Here is a 16,039-nt window from a genome sequence, read left to right as displayed (position 1 = left end):
TGGAGGGCCGGAAGTTTAGCCCCAGCCCCTATTAGATACACCTGGGTTAGCTAATCAAGCTCTTACTAGGCTTTTTGGAAATATCCTTGTAGGTGTGTTGAGGCAAGCTGGAGCTAAAATCTGCAGGACACCGGCCCTGCAGGACCGAGTTTGGACACCCCTGGTCTAGAACATTGCAACTACTCATTTTGCGTTGGATTTAGTACATGATGTAACTACAGAAGAGTAATGGTTTAAATTGGAAAATGATAAAAACTCTGGTCATTTCTGAGTGAGATGCTAATGGTCAAATATAATTTAATGATCTAAGCTAAGCTAAACGCGCTCCCGCTAGACCAGGAGATTGGCTGAATGGATTAAAAACATTTTTTTCAAAAACTGTTTAACTCTAGTGTAAATGAGCCTATTTTAAGCCCATAATTTATTTAAAGACAGAGTAAAGGAATTATTTATATTATTAAATATAGTTTTCTATTTTGATGTATTTTAAAATGTATTCATTTCATGGCAAAGCTGAATTTGCTCCTTCATTACTCCGCAGCCTCCAGTGTCACATAATCCGTTGGTTACATTTACATTAAAATTTATTCATTTAGCAATCGCTTTTTTTCCAAAACTAAATATATAAATAAGGGATACAAGCAATTTTTCCTGAAGAGGAAAACTAATAAAGTGTTAAGGAGGGATTAAGAAAACAGGAATCAATTTTATTTCACTTGTGTCAGCCCACCAAATCATTTTATGTGGCCTGCGAGATCATATATACATAGTCAATGCAAACTGGGCACTGCAAATGGCACAACATGCTATAATTGTGTCTTCTGCACAAGTTCAGGATATTCCAAGAAAAATTCGAGTGAAAATTTGAGTGAGACGAAAAGCATCCCATACTCATTAGCAGCTCACAATTATTAGTTGTTCCATAGTTCTGCTTTTTTGGAGAAATTCTTCGTATATTATTTGTATATTTGTCTTTGTTATTTAACTTTGGTGTAATGTAGGTTTCTTAACCCGATTAAAGGCTATATATATATATATATATATATATATATATATATATATATATATATATATATATATATATATATATATATATATATATATATATATATATATATATATATATATATATATATATATATACACACACATACATACAGTTGAAGTCAGAATTACTAGCCCTCCTGTTTATTTTTTCCCCCAATTTCTGCTTAATGGAGAGAAGATTTTCAACACATTTCTAAACATAATAGTTTTAATAACTCATTTCTAATAACTGATTTATTTTATCTTTGCCATGATGACAGCAAATAATATTTTACTGGATACTTTTTAAGACACTTCTATACAGCTTAAAGTGAAATTTAAAGGCTTAACTTATTGTATAATGATGGTTTGTTCTGTAGACTATCGAAAAAAATATAGCGTAAAGGGGCTTATCATTTTGACCTTAAAATGTTTTAAAAAAAAATTAAAACGGCTTTTATTCTAGCTGAAATAAAACAAATAAGACTTTCTCCAGAAAAAAAAATATTATCAGACATACTGTGAAAATTTCCTTGCTCTGTTAAACATCATCTGGAAAATATATATAAAAAAAAATTATCAAAAAAAAAAATAAAAAAAAAAAAAAATCAAAGGGGGGCTAATAATTCTGACAATCAACTGTACACTTCAACTGAAGTAACACCTATTTTCATTTATACATGCATGTATTTGTTACTTTAATATGTTACAATGAAATAAAAAATAAAAAGACAATTATTTTATGATGTGTTAAGGGGTTGTACTAAAAACGGTTGTGCTGCTTTGCATTTTCTCTTGAGGAAACTTGAATGAACTGAAAAAAATAATAATTTATTTAAAATATAAATGTTTCTTCCCAGCAAATATGGGTGCAGGTGAAAAATTATATCACAATGCAGCTGAAATTACAGTTTGTTTTTTTAAATAGAAGTTTTGTTTCTGGCAGGGAATAAAAATAAAATTGTAATTCTGACAACCATCTACATATCATATCTCTTTAAAAACTTTGCTTAACCACTTAACTGTCGCCTCCACTTTTTAACATGTGGATTGCTGTAGCAAAGTAATGCTTTTACGACTCCTTTTAGCAAATTAATAAAAAACTATTGCTCAGTAATATCTCTAATAAAATAAACAAACAAAAAAAACCCAGCAGATTTAAAAACTAGAAATTTTAGAAAGTTTGTCCTGATTGCTTTGTTTAAAGTACAATATTATAGTTTAAAAATGTAACCATAAATGGTCCTAGGTTGTCTTGTGGCAGTAAATGTGTTTTAATCTATTGCTCTTTCTATGTAACAAAAAACAACAACAAAATATGTTTTCAGAAGGCTTACACCTTTTCAATGATATATAGTTTGCCTTCATTAGATTAGGAATTAATTGTAAAAACGTGAGGGGAATTTAAGCTTCCCGGTGGCGGGAATGTGACTGTAAAAGAATTAAAGTTAAATATGAGCTACATCTATGGAGAAAACCAATCTGAATCTACATACCAATATCAGACGCTGTCTTTTGTCTTATAGCTGAGTTGGGGATTTACTCACCATGTCCAGGAGCAGGTAAACAGACTCTCTGTTCCGTGTAGTGGTTTTATCCGTCTCCTGTCCAATCTTCAGCAGGCTGGAAGAGGCGAGCTGACAGACAGAATTGCAGGATTTATTAGGCCACAATGACAGTTGCAGAAATTGAGTGTTTACTGCTGATATGTTCATGTCAATTGTATGCTGTGTAGTAAAAGTACTGGAAATGAAAAGGACCATTCCTGTTACTTACGGCGAGGAACTCTTTGAGGCGATCCTCTATGCTCCCCTTGTGGATCGTGAACAGAGCGGCGGCAATCTGGTTTATCGCTTTAGCCAGACAGTGAATGTTGTTGCAGTGACCTTAAAAGATTTATAGAGAGTTAACGCACACACATACACACAAGCGATAAATGTCAAAAAACGAGCTGTTCCAGAGGACCGCAGTTCAAACAGCACAGATGTAATCTGATTTCATTCGCAGCGGTTCAGCGCAAGTCTGAAATGTAAAAATTGGTACCTTCTATTGCGGGACTGTACTGTGACATCACGTTGCTGGCCAGGGTTGGCATGGAAACCGCCACGAAGACCATCAACAGGCAGGCGATCTTGTACTCTTCCTCCGGGCTAATATTTTCTGTTACAAAACACAGAGAACTGAGTTCATGGGTTTTCCTTTAGGTAACCCCTGATATGCTGCCATTGGGAGAACGGCAGGGAAATTGCAGCGATTGCAGTTCTCACTCTGGACAGTGTCCGAAAATCTGCGTCAGGGGCCAAGAAAAACGGTGCTAATGTCCAAAAATTAACTCTTATTTATGTTATTAGTGCAACAGCGTTTGGGAGTGATTCAATTAAGTCTAGTTTGAATTGACTTGATATTTATATAGTAAACAGAAGACGTTTGGATTGAACTGTCGGGGGAACAGAACAAAAACATCAGCGTGGGCCAAGAGGCCCTGGAGGGTCTGCGCTGCTCTGAGAAAATCAGAGCCGTTCACTGGAGAGATTTGCTTAAATCTGGACAACTGCTATGAGCTCTGAGGTGTGTTTCTTCTCAGGAAGCTGATTCCTCGAACGGGCTCAAATGCTGGATGAAGGTTCGATAAGCAACACTAGGACACTTTGAAATAAACAGCAAAAAAAAAAAGACATTTAAAAAATTAAACAAAAAATGTTTAAATAACTTACAATAAAAAAAAAAAAAATTGAATTCACTACTGGTAATATTGATGTGTAGTTTCTGAAATATTGATAAATGTCAGTGTTTTTGCACAATATTTAAATGCAAGATTTTTAATTTAAGATTTTCTCTTTTTTTTCATTCGGTTTTTGACAATTGAGTGCAATTGTTAAAATAAAACCATAAGCAAATTTTATTTCAAATTGAATTCAAGCACTTTTAAGGACCTGTGTTTATTTTAAAGTTCTTTCCAGTGGTCCGTTCTTCATTCCTCGCTTAATTGATCTAAGATTTGGCAGATCCTGGGTCTGTTTATCTTGATAACTGATCTCTGGCTTTTTTTTGGTTCTTCAAACAAGTTAGCGAATTAGATTAAAATGTCTGGATGAACTGATCTGAGATCAATGCGTGTGTTGTGAAGGACTGATCTATCGATCCTCGAAATAATGATCAGCAATGCAACGATTGGCTGACGGCACAGCAGTGTAATGACATCATCTGATTAATATTCAATAGCAAAATTACATACAATTCGTAGTAAACGGTTTGTTAAATATGATGCACAATAACTTTTCAACTTTGTTGTGGACTGCAGGCTTTACACTTCCATGTGTCGAGAAGAGCATTTAGCAATTTATTTAGTTTCACAGTTAGAGCGGATTTTCTTTATTATAGTAGCCATAGTAGTGTTATAGTAGCCGGATCTTAATCGGTGTAAAGAATAACTGGATGTTTTAATTAATTTAGCATCACAAAAGCATTTTGATATTGGTAAAGGTGTCTGCAACTTTTGTGAAGGATCAAATCACGTCATATAAGCTGTCAAAACACGTGCATGACAGCATAAATGTATTATTCCTTAAAAAAAGAAAGTTGCATATTGTACATGTCTATTATCATACAAAAACTGTACTATATATATATATATATATAGAGAGAGAGAGAGAGAGAGAGAGAGAGAGAGAGAGAGAGAGAGAGAGAGAGAGTTAAAAATTGTATATAGTGTATATAACTACTACTGTAATAAAATATATAAAATATCAGAATTTGGTACATACTTTCAGTATTATCTTTGGTTTAAGCTAACAGAACTGTTGCTATGACAACAACTCTCGGATGAGTTTTGAAGAACGAAACGATCCTGGATCATGTCAAATCGTCAAAAACCAAATCCAGCTAATTAAGCAATCCATCTACGAAAAATGGACCCCAGGCCTTGAATCCATATGCTGGAAATTCAAGTACTTTTAAGTACTTTCAAAAAGTGTGGGAACCCTAAAAACACTAAAGTGATAGTTCACACTCAGTTCATCCTCATTTACAAACACTTTAGTTCTAAAATGTTAGTAAAGTTCTTTCTTCTGTTTAACACAAAACAAGATTGTCTGAAGTAGCCATTAATATTCAAAATAGAGACAGAAAAAATAATACTGCTGCTGCTTTCCAACATTCTTCAGTATATCGCCCTTTGTGCTCATCAGAATGGAGAAACTATAACATGTTTGGGACTAGTGGAAGAGGAGTATATTTCATTTTTGCATGAAGAGGTGTCAACAAAACATACAGGAACTGGACAGGTCTGCTCCACCAGTAATGTGACTGAATATGCATAACCGGATCTCCTCACCTTATGGATCCTTTTAACATTTCCAAAGAAATTTATTACATATAAAAATACATATAAATGTTCATAATTGTTTTTAAAAATGAAAATATTCAAAACTTATAAAGAATTAGGTGCCGATGACCGTTAAACAAGTCATAAACGTCTTGTCAAAAGAGTCAATGAGTGAATTACACAATGCAGCAGATCATATCAACAATTATGGCTGGATGGTTGTTATCTTTTTGACTACATGTTAGTCTGGTCTTTTTTCATGAACAATAACGTGCTGTTCATTCATTGGATGAGCAGATCAGAGCGCTCGCATTCAGTTTTCAGTCACGGTAATAGTGCAGAAGACGTGTCAATTTCTGCTGCCAAGCCATAGATAAAAAATAATTTTTCGGCCCTATTTTCATTGACGAAATTAACACTGGAATGAACTATCTCTTTAATTAAAGTAGATGTAATTCTTTACAGTAGTTCCTGAGGGGGGGGGGGGGGGGGGGGGGGGGGTTCATTTAATTTTACACAACAATAACATTTGGAAGTCTGAAAACAAGTTTTTGAAAAAACAAAACAAAAAAATTGTCTAATGAAATAGAAACAGAAAGAAAAACGATGCTCTTAATCACACAAAACAAAGAAATGGTTTGATGCACAATACAAAATCATCCAGCTTAAATTAAAATTTTGTGCGTTAAAGATTTATGACATAAAATGTAGAGCACTAGCATTGTGATAGTTGATTTGAGTGCTCTCAAAGACAACCATGTCTTTGTGTCCAGTCTACGACCTCCTTTAAAGGTCCCGTGAAATTAAAATAAACTATTTTAAGATGTTAGTTTAAGTCTGTTAGTTTTAAGGATATCTATTAGCCAGTGTGCTCCAAAACAGACAAAATTCATGTTTAGAAAGTATAAACCAGGTATAAACATCCAAAGCTTGCAGTTTGTCACTTCAGTTTCATGTCACCTCATATTTCAGTGTCTCATCACATCTTGACCAATCAAATGCTCCCTAGTATCTGACACCACTATATGTCCCGTCCTCTCTTCATGGTTCAGTTGAGAGTATGGCTGTTTCTCAATATGCGTTCTTCAGCGATCTTGCGTTCTCATGTTCTCGTGTCACGTCATCATCAGCTGCCAAAGTTTAGTTCCAATACTCAAGATCGCAAGAACGAAGGACACCTGAAAGTTCCCAGATGTGTTCTTGATATTGAGAACGCAACGATGCAAACTTGAGCACTGAACTCACTCTAGAATTCCCAGAAGTCATTGCGACTGGACGTGGGAAGCGCAGCATTTTATATAGCTTTATTATTAAAGTTCAGAGATATAACATATTTACCTCAGGAGTTTCCCTAATTAAAACAGTGAAAGTAAACACTTCACAGGATCTTTAAGCTGTATTCATAACGCATGACTCTTTATGCAATAAAAAGTATTGGATTATTGAGCGGTCAGTATAATAAGTTCTTTATGTTAGCTACTCATCAACACATTTACATTTACATTTACATTTAGTCATTTAGCAGACGCTTTTATCCAAAGCGACTTACAAATGAGGACAAGGAAGCAATTTACACAAGTATAAGAGCAGCAGTGAACAAGCGCTATAGACAAGTTTCAGGCGTGACACTGAAAAGAAGTCTAACACTGAAAAGAAGATTTCAGAAACCTTGATCTTCATATCTGCTAGTCACAGATATTTCGTATTATTTTTAACCCTTGAGGTTGTGGCCTGGCCGCGTGAGGTTTGAAAGTTTCTTGTGAATTCATTCACCGCAGAAATAATAAGACATGGTAAGCTGATACCATGACCAGACTGAACATGGGTGTGGATGTAATGCATGTGTGTGAGAGTGTGTATTATAGTGTGAGGTTACACCGTAATCACAGTGCAGGCGAGCATCCTCACGCTGCAGTACTTGACCAGTTTAGACCTGATGTAAACCATGTGATAGCACTTAAAGTTTAGACACAAACCAAAGCTTTTTTACAGCCAGCTAGCTTGATTCCAAGGTCTTTACGGGGATACAGGGATTTCTGGTAAATCATTTGGCATCAAATAGGCTTTAGATTTCAGCACCAAAGTGCACTTTGGAAAAACGATTCCTTTTCTTTCAAGTGCGTAAGTACCGACGTCACACTTTGGTAACTAACCATTTTGTTGCGAATGCTGTTGAAAGCTGCGTTCCAGTAGTTGACGCTTGATGTTCAAACTAAACTCGAGCAGAAACACCTGATGCATATCTGCACTTTCTTAAGAGGCCAAAACTAAAAGAACTTGCAGATATGCCATTTTATTTTCCTCTGACTTGGAAAAAGTGAGAGTGTTTCTATTCTGAAGACAACAAAATTGCACCTTGCCTTTAAAAAAATGGCTGGATTTGCTTTGCCATTTTGATTGGTCTGAAATACATGACTCGACATAACTTAAACTTGTCTCAACAACATATGAACACAAGTGGTTGCAAAAGTTGTATTTGACCGCATGATGATACCAGGTGGAAATGGTAATGCATCTCAGCTGATCGTCTGTGAATGGAAAACAGGTCTGATGTGCGGTGCCATATTGAATGGTCTGAAATAAATAATTCTAATACTATATTCCATGCATTTAATTAAAAAAAAGAAGTAATTTAAGATACATGTGACCCTGGAGCTTTGTCTATTGCACAGGTATCTTTCTGGCAATAGCCAAAAAACACACAGTATGTGTCATAATTATCCATTTTTCTCTTATGCCAAAAATCATTGGATTTTTTAATTAAATTTAATAACATTTTCTGGCATTTTTGCTTTTATTTGACAGGACCGTAGAATGACAGGAAGTGAAGTCGGAGATAGATGGGGACAGGATCGGGAAAGGTCCACAAGCCGCCTGAAGCACCGTTACGCAGACAAATGATTCAAATATTAAGTAAAGATCATTTTCAATTAAGATTTTTTAAGATTAAGATTTCCTACTGTAAATATATTAAAACTCATTGTACATACTAAATGAGTAATTTAAATAACTTTAAAAGGTAATTTTCTCAGTATTATGATTTTTTTTAACACTCAAATTTCAGACTCTTTAAAAGTTGTATTTCAGCCAAATATTGTCTTATTATAACCAACCATCAATCAATGGAAAGCTTATTTATTCTGATTTCGGGTGATTTATTAATCTCAATTTTTTTTTATCAAAATGGTAAACTTGTGGTTTATGGTCACAAATGAATGTGATTGCATAAGCAAAAAAAATCTGAATTTCAATAATCATTCCATAAAAATAATGCCTTGGTGATAGTTCCAGTAATAAGTGATTATTTACTTTAAATAAGTGAGAAAACCCATTGCCTTAAAAGTGACATATCGACTTTAATTAAATAAGCAAGTAGGCACGTTGTAACTTATAAAAATTAAATTAAATCTACATAAAAGTTCTAATTATGCACAGTTCATTTACTTAAAAAAATTAAGGCAATGGGGTTACTCACTTTAAGTCATCTTATTGGTTTAAAAGCCACAGGTTTACTATATATATATATATATATTTATATAATATGATTAAACTAATTTTAATCAACTTATAAGTTCCAAGTTACATGTTTGCTTTTTTTTTTTTATGGGTTTACTTACTGTTTAAGTAAAGTCAACTTATTGCCCTAAAAGCTACAGGTCTACTCACTTATTTTAAGTTAGGTCAACTAATCTTTTACAGAGTATTTTTTTTAAAATAAATATTCTCAACCCAACTCAAACATTGGAGCAGCAAGGTTTATATTTGATCTCAAAATGGACTAAGAAAATGAACTAAGATTTCGAATGGTTAGAAGTAACTTACCAGACTTCTGGGATGACAGCGCCACTACTAGAGCAGGGTCAATCTCACAGGGCAGCCCTGCAGCAGAAGACAGCTCGTACACGTTCATGGCCACCTGAGAGAAGGGAGAATTTCAGGTCTGGCTGTCCCCGCCATTGATACTGTTACCAGCAAGTCTGAACTCCACTTACCTTCATGTCAGTTTCACGAGGAATGTGATCTTTGAAGTCTTCAACTGAGCTCACCAGGAAGGGAATGTGGCAGGACAGCACCTGGAGAGAAGAACATATATTTGATGAGAGCTTATTTAGGCTACATTTTTGTTTAAGCAACCTTATTGCAATGATATTATCAACTTGTTAAGTCTGACATCACACGAAGCAGTTTCCAGATCCAAGCGCCCTGTCAAACTGTATGGGGAGGCTTAAAAAATGGTAATAACAAACATTTACAAAGCGCTGTAATACTTTCAAAAATCATGATCGCAATATATAATATTTTCTCAATTCAACTGAGTAGCAGCTTGAGCGGAAACAGTATTCCATAGGTCACAACTTTAACAAGCAGATTGTCGTTCTTCCTGCAAACAACACAATAAAACCTCCTTACAATAAAAGTGGACTGTAATTTGTGCCACCTATGCACAAAATCCAAATACTGACTAAATTCCAAGAATCCTGAAGCCATATTATATAATATAAAATAATCAGCATTATGTGAGAAAATGGGCGACTTTTAAATATTACTCACTGATAAAACGCAATTCAATCACCCTTTGCATATTCAAACTTACAATGTGACAACCAAACCTGAAGCGTTTCAAGCTGAATATTTGATTCAGATAATGTTATACAAATAAGATTTAGTATTAGTGACAAAGTATTTTTTAAATATTTTCATAATTTGTAGAAAATTTGTTAGCATTTTAAAATTAGTTTTAGTTTTTTATTATTCATTTTAAACTATTTTTTTAAAACATTTTTAGTGGTTTTTAACCTTTTACTGATAGAACATTGTAGAGAACTGACTGGAAATCATGGGGAGCAAGAAAAGGGGAAGGATTGGCAAAGGACCTCGAGCAGGGAATCAAACTTGGGTTGCCGTGAGCACCTTGGTGCTGTAGACCATTTTGAGGGATGTAAACAAAAACAATGGTCCCAACGTATTTCCAATTTTACTTTTTTAATTTCTATAGCTTCTGAAAATCCAAAAAGAGCCACATATTGATAAATAATGCTCATTCATTCATTTTCTTTTCGGCCTAGTCCCAATTATTAATCTGGGGTCGCCACAGCGGAACGAACCGCCAATTTATCCAGCATATGTTTTACGAAGTGAAGAACAAGAATCTCTGGGAAACATCCATACACACTCATTCACACTCCTGCACAACGGACAATTTAGCCTACCCAATTCACCTGTACAGCATGTCTTTGAACTGTGGGGGAAACCGGAGCACCCGGAGGAAACCCACGCGAACGCGGGGAGAACATGCAAACTCCACACAGGAATGGCAACTGACCCAGCCGAGGCTCGAACCAGCGCCTTTCTTGCTGTGAGGCGATCATGCTACCCACTGCGCCACCCACAACTATATATTGTATAACCAATCTGAATACTTGGAGAAAATAAGGCATACTATCAGTGGGTCTGTTGAGAGATTAGCCCCTTTCACACTGATACCGGTAAATATCCGGAAAATATCTGGAACGACTTAAAGGCACGGACAGTTCACACAGGCACGGACATTCAGGAATTTTTCTGGAAAAGACCGTTCACACATCCATTCCAAAATACCAACAAATTCTGACACCATTAACCATAATAAGCTCTAAAAGGCCGCGCTTGTATTTGTAAACATAAAGGGAGTCACGCGATTGGTGGTTTCACTTTTATTTAAAACTTTAGCAATCATGCAGCTGCTTTTGTCCAAAGGCAGTGGCACTAAACGCAGTTTTGTTTACACATATGACTGCATTACAAATGCTGATAATATGAAGAAACACTTCCGCATGTTGAGATCTGTGGTCGAGATGTTTATTTGAGTGCATGCTACAGCTTCATGTTTTTAAAACCAAGGTCTACCGGTGTTGTAGGCTACTCAAATCTGACTGAGGGGGGCGCTCTTTAATGTGGACACATGTCACGCAACAAAACGCAGAGTGTGGAGGTAAACTCACAGCTGTTTTTCATAAGCATTTTATCGATCATTTTTTTCCACAGTTGACACCAAGGAGGAACCCCGAAGTGTTACCTGACTAACAGGCAGCAGCTAAATGTGTCTGGAGAAGGATTCAAAGGCTTTTATTTTCATAAACAGCGCGGATTTGAATGCGTCTGAATGTTCTGATTGGCTGGAGTAGACGTCTACATCTTTCTGGCAATTTTCCTTCTGCGTTCACACAGACAAGCAATCCGGGAAATTACCGGTAATGTTACAACTTTTTTTGAAAAATTGTAGTAAGGAATTCACCAGTATTTTCAAAAAGGGCCTGTTCACATATGATCGCTTTCCGGAAAATTCCGGCAACCTTTTTTAACTCTTGTAATGGAAATGGATGCACACAACATGACAATACGAGAAAAAAGAAACTAATGTCATACATTCATGCAATGTTTTCATCTTTTATTTTCTATATGGACATTTGGTTATATATTGTTCCTAGATTTGATGTTCTGGGAAAGGGGTGGTTTTTTTTTTTAAATAACATAAAATATTATTTAAGACTTGTAACAACAAGGATTTTAATACATGAATTACGTAAAAAGGATTTAAGAGCTGTAGAAGCTCTGATCATAACAGAAAGTTGTTGCATGACTATATATAACTAAATATTGTGCACAAATCATTTACAGTTGAAGTCAGAATCATTAGCCCCCCTGAATAATTAGCCCCGTTTATTTTTTTCCCCAATTTCTGTTTAATGGAGAGAAGATCTTTTCAACACATTTCTAATCATAATAGTTAATAACTCATTTCTAATAACTGATTTATTTTATCTTTGCCATGATGACAGTAATAATATTTGATTAGATATTTTTCAAAACACTTCTATACAGCTTAAAGTGACATTTAAAGGCTTAAATAGATTAATTATGTTAACTAGACAGGTTAGGGTAATTAGGCAAGTTATTGTATAACAATGGTTTATCCTGTAGATTATCGAAAAAAAAAGCTTAATATAAAAGCTTAAAGGGGCTAATAATTTTGACCTTAAAATAGTTGATAAAAAAATGTAAATCTGCTTTTATTCTAGCCGAAATAAAAGAAATAAGACTTTCTCCAGAAGACAAAATATTATCAGACATACTGTGAAAATTTCCTTGCTTTGTTACACATCATTTGGAAAATATAAAAAAAAAAAAAAATCAAAGGGGGCTAATAATTCTGACTTCAACTGTACATTTTCGTCCACAGTACATCTTGGATGTATAAATCATTCTCTTGGAATTTTCAATCAGAAAAGAGCAGCTTGAACATTCTTTACAACATCTCTTGCTGCATTTATGGAATAAAAAACACAGTATTGTAATGAGCAAGATCTACAATATCTTTCTGTTATATTCTTTTAAGTGTTTTACATATGTGTGTGGATGGATTCATGAGAGAAACAAGATAACGAACTTACATCTCTGAGAGCTTCCTGAGCCAGAGAGCGGAACGACAAAATCACACCGATGATGGTCATCCGTTTTAGCACGCTGTCGACCGCTGCGGAAATAGAAGACGCGTCACATTAATAACCTCCCAACCCAAAATAGTCCATTTTCCTTCTTTAGAAGTGCTAAAAATAGGTCTGCAGGTGGTGTGAACATGGGCCGCATTCCTCAAACTGGAATTGAAAATACATTTGAGCTCAGTAATGTGACTGTATGAGGACAAGCCATAACAAATACCACAAATAGCTGTGTGCTGAGGGTCCCGTCTGTCATGAGGGGTGGCTGTTATTACAGCTCATACCATCAGATTCCGCACAGCTATTGTCTAAAACAGTGCTGCTCAACCTGACCTTCATGGACATGACTGGAAATGTACAATATTTAACATTACAATTTAATTTTAACATGTGAAATAGGAGATAATTATCATCTTCTGAAGCTATAATTGTTGCCCTCTGGAAGATGATTTAAATGCATCAAATGCTCAACAGATATCAATTAGATATAGGATTTATAACCTTAAATTTTTCAGTGTATGTTTTTTTTTGTATTGGGGATGAATATATTTGGTCGAAAACGCAACAAAAACATAATTTTAATATCGTTTTTAAAAAGTCATTCATTCTCCTGTGATACAGTGACACTTATTATTCTAATATAAAGATTTTGTGCGCAAAAAGAAGAAAAAAAAATTATATATATATATATATATATATATATATATATATATATATATATATTTATATATATATATATATATATATATAGTTGGGATACTTATATGGTAACCTTGATACAATTTTCTTTTGGAGTTCTTTTTGGAAACAGTATAAATGTCTAACTTTTTGGTCAATTCAAAGTGTCCGTGACTAATGTAATATAAAATGATTAAAAACTTGTAAATGGTACTGTCCATACCATAAAAATGCATTACAATAAAAATCCCACAACAGATACTCACATGTTAGCCTCTTAAAGAGGGCTGCCATATGGTCCGGCTTGTCAAAGCTGGTCCTCATCTGGGTCAAAACCTCCACATTGTCCACCACAAGTTTCTGGAAGGATGATAAAAAACAGGTTGAAGAGAAGGCATCATAATCTACATAAATCGTAAAAGGCATTTAAATCCAACAACCACATTTATGACAATCCTTAATCCTTGTGTGCTGTTGGGGATGTTTTTATCCACTCTGGGTAGATTTTGAGTCTTAATTTGGCCACAACTTTCCATGAAAATTCAACAATAGACTCTGTGCAAATTGACTACCCTTACATTATGTTTGGGGCTGTTTTTGCCCCATTGACTTCCATTATAATGACTTTATTGATGGCAAAGCAATGATGCCATATAATCATGCATTCTTGATTGTTGCTGATTTTCCCAGTTTTTAATTTTTACATTTGTTTTAATTTATACTGTTGGTCATCAGTTGCAGTGCAAAAAAAAAAAAAAAAAAGCTTAGTTTCAGCATTCTATGTGGAGTATAGTGTTACGTCCCTGATGTTAAATGTCTAGGAGGGGGAGCAACAGTGAAAACTTTTAATGTTGGTTGGGGTGAGTGTGGATTAGTCCCCTGCCTTCACGACAACACACCAAATTTAAGTTAAAGAATTTATTAACGGAAATGTACAATAAGAAAACAGAACTGGGAAGCAAAAATAGACTTCAGGAGGGGGAAAGTCCAAAACAACAAACTAAAGTACACTCCAGCTAGTTAGGGGATAAAACTGTCTAAACTAACGAAGTAAAATTAAATCAACAACAGAAATGTACACTAACTCACAAACTAAACATAAACAAGAGAAAAAGGGTTTTAGAAATAAAACGGCACCCACCTCCCTACAGCTTCCAAACACAAAGTTATGTTTCACAAGCAGGGTTTAAGTGGTTTCAAAAGCTTTTACAACAAGTTAAAGAGAAATCAAACACAATAATACATTCAAACAGCATGGAATGTAACAATAGTGTGTTAGGGTTGTCAAAACTAATTGTTTCTTCGGTGCACCAAAATGCAGATGGGCACAATTCGATATCGGTTCGGTAATAGATCATAACCGGTTGTTACCTACTGATGTCATTTATCTCCTAAGCGTGATGTCGCAGTAGAATACTATGGCGAAGGAGGCGAGGGCGACTAAATAAAACGCTCCTACTACTTAAAAGGTAGATAATTATGCACAATTCAACTGCTTGTGAGTTTGCTGGAAAGTCTTTCATTGACACTGAAGAAGGCACAGCACACGAGCCGCTATTTCACTACTAGGGTGGGATGCTGTAAAAATCCATCTCTGCCTCTCTCTCTCTCACACACGTTGGACATTTGACCCGCTCCGCTGGCCTGTTTGTGAGGTAACTTTTCCTCTCCTCTTGGCTTTGCATGGTTCGGGATCTGTAGAGCTGCGCATCGTTGGATTTGCTCTTCAGTATTTGGACTCTCAGTAGTGATTATTAAACCACACTGAACTAAGCTCAACTGAACTGAACTTAAACACTACAAACTGAACTACACTGTTCCTATTTACTATGACCTTTTATGTGAAGCTGCTTTGACACAATCTACATTGTATAAGCGCTATACAAATAAAGGTGAATTGAATTGAATTGAATTGAATTGGCTGTTAAAGCGATACTTGTGGATCCAGACATGAGTGTGCCTGAGGTGCGTATTATGCACATATAGACTGTAACCGCGGCTGTTCGTCCCGTGTGAATCATCGGTGAACAGCGCTTTCATTTCTAAAGCCAAGCACAGCCTTTACTGTTGAGCGGGTGAAGACAATGACGAATCATAGGGGTGTAAGATAGTGCTCAAAAAGGAAGTGGGCTAATATTTACATTCATTTTTTTTCTATTCACCTTATTCTCCGCGTATGAGTGGGCGCTGCCATTTGAATCATTTTGGCTCGAAACTTCCGGTCTCATTCACTTCCATTCATTTTTAAACGTTAAAAACAGCTCCTTTTGCTGCTTGGTGTTGCACACTGATATTTTCTTATTATATTATACTACTTTGTCTGTATTGTAATGCAAACACTTGTTTGTAGAGTAAGTAGTTTGACCTTTTTTTTGCCGTTTATTATTCCTAGTCATTTCTCCGATAGGCAACTGAATCGGAAGTTCTAAAACAATCGCAAAAACGCGCGCACTTCCGCATTGAAGAATAAGGTCAATAAATGCTCATGTTGTCTTCTGTGCATGTATTGGAGTTTTGTTTGAAACATTCAACA

General features: G+C 35.2%; 1 protein-coding gene across 2 annotated transcripts in view; it reads right to left on the bottom strand.

Moving 5' to 3' along the window:
- nckap1 (NCK-associated protein 1) overlaps positions 1–16,039 on the bottom strand; it is a 97,024-nt gene that overhangs the window by 1,900 nt on the left and 79,085 nt on the right. For both annotated transcript variants that reach the window (XM_056465856.1, XM_056465857.1), the window contains exons 23-29: positions 13,773–13,866; positions 12,781–12,863; positions 9,343–9,423; positions 9,173–9,266; positions 3,070–3,186; positions 2,803–2,912; positions 2,574–2,663 (exon numbers count right to left, since the gene is read on the bottom strand). In XM_056465856.1, coding sequence (XP_056321831.1) covers positions 2,574–2,663; positions 2,803–2,912; positions 3,070–3,186; positions 9,173–9,266; positions 9,343–9,423; positions 12,781–12,863; positions 13,773–13,866 — 669 coding nt within the window. The remainder of the gene's footprint in view (positions 1–2,573; positions 2,664–2,802; positions 2,913–3,069; positions 3,187–9,172; positions 9,267–9,342; positions 9,424–12,780; positions 12,864–13,772; positions 13,867–16,039) is intronic.

This window comes from Danio aesculapii, chromosome 9 (assembly GCF_903798145.1).
Source record: "Danio aesculapii chromosome 9, fDanAes4.1, whole genome shotgun sequence".
NCBI lineage: Eukaryota > Metazoa > Chordata > Actinopteri > Cypriniformes > Danionidae > Danio > Danio aesculapii.
This window is presented reverse-complemented; position numbering and strand designations above follow the sequence as displayed.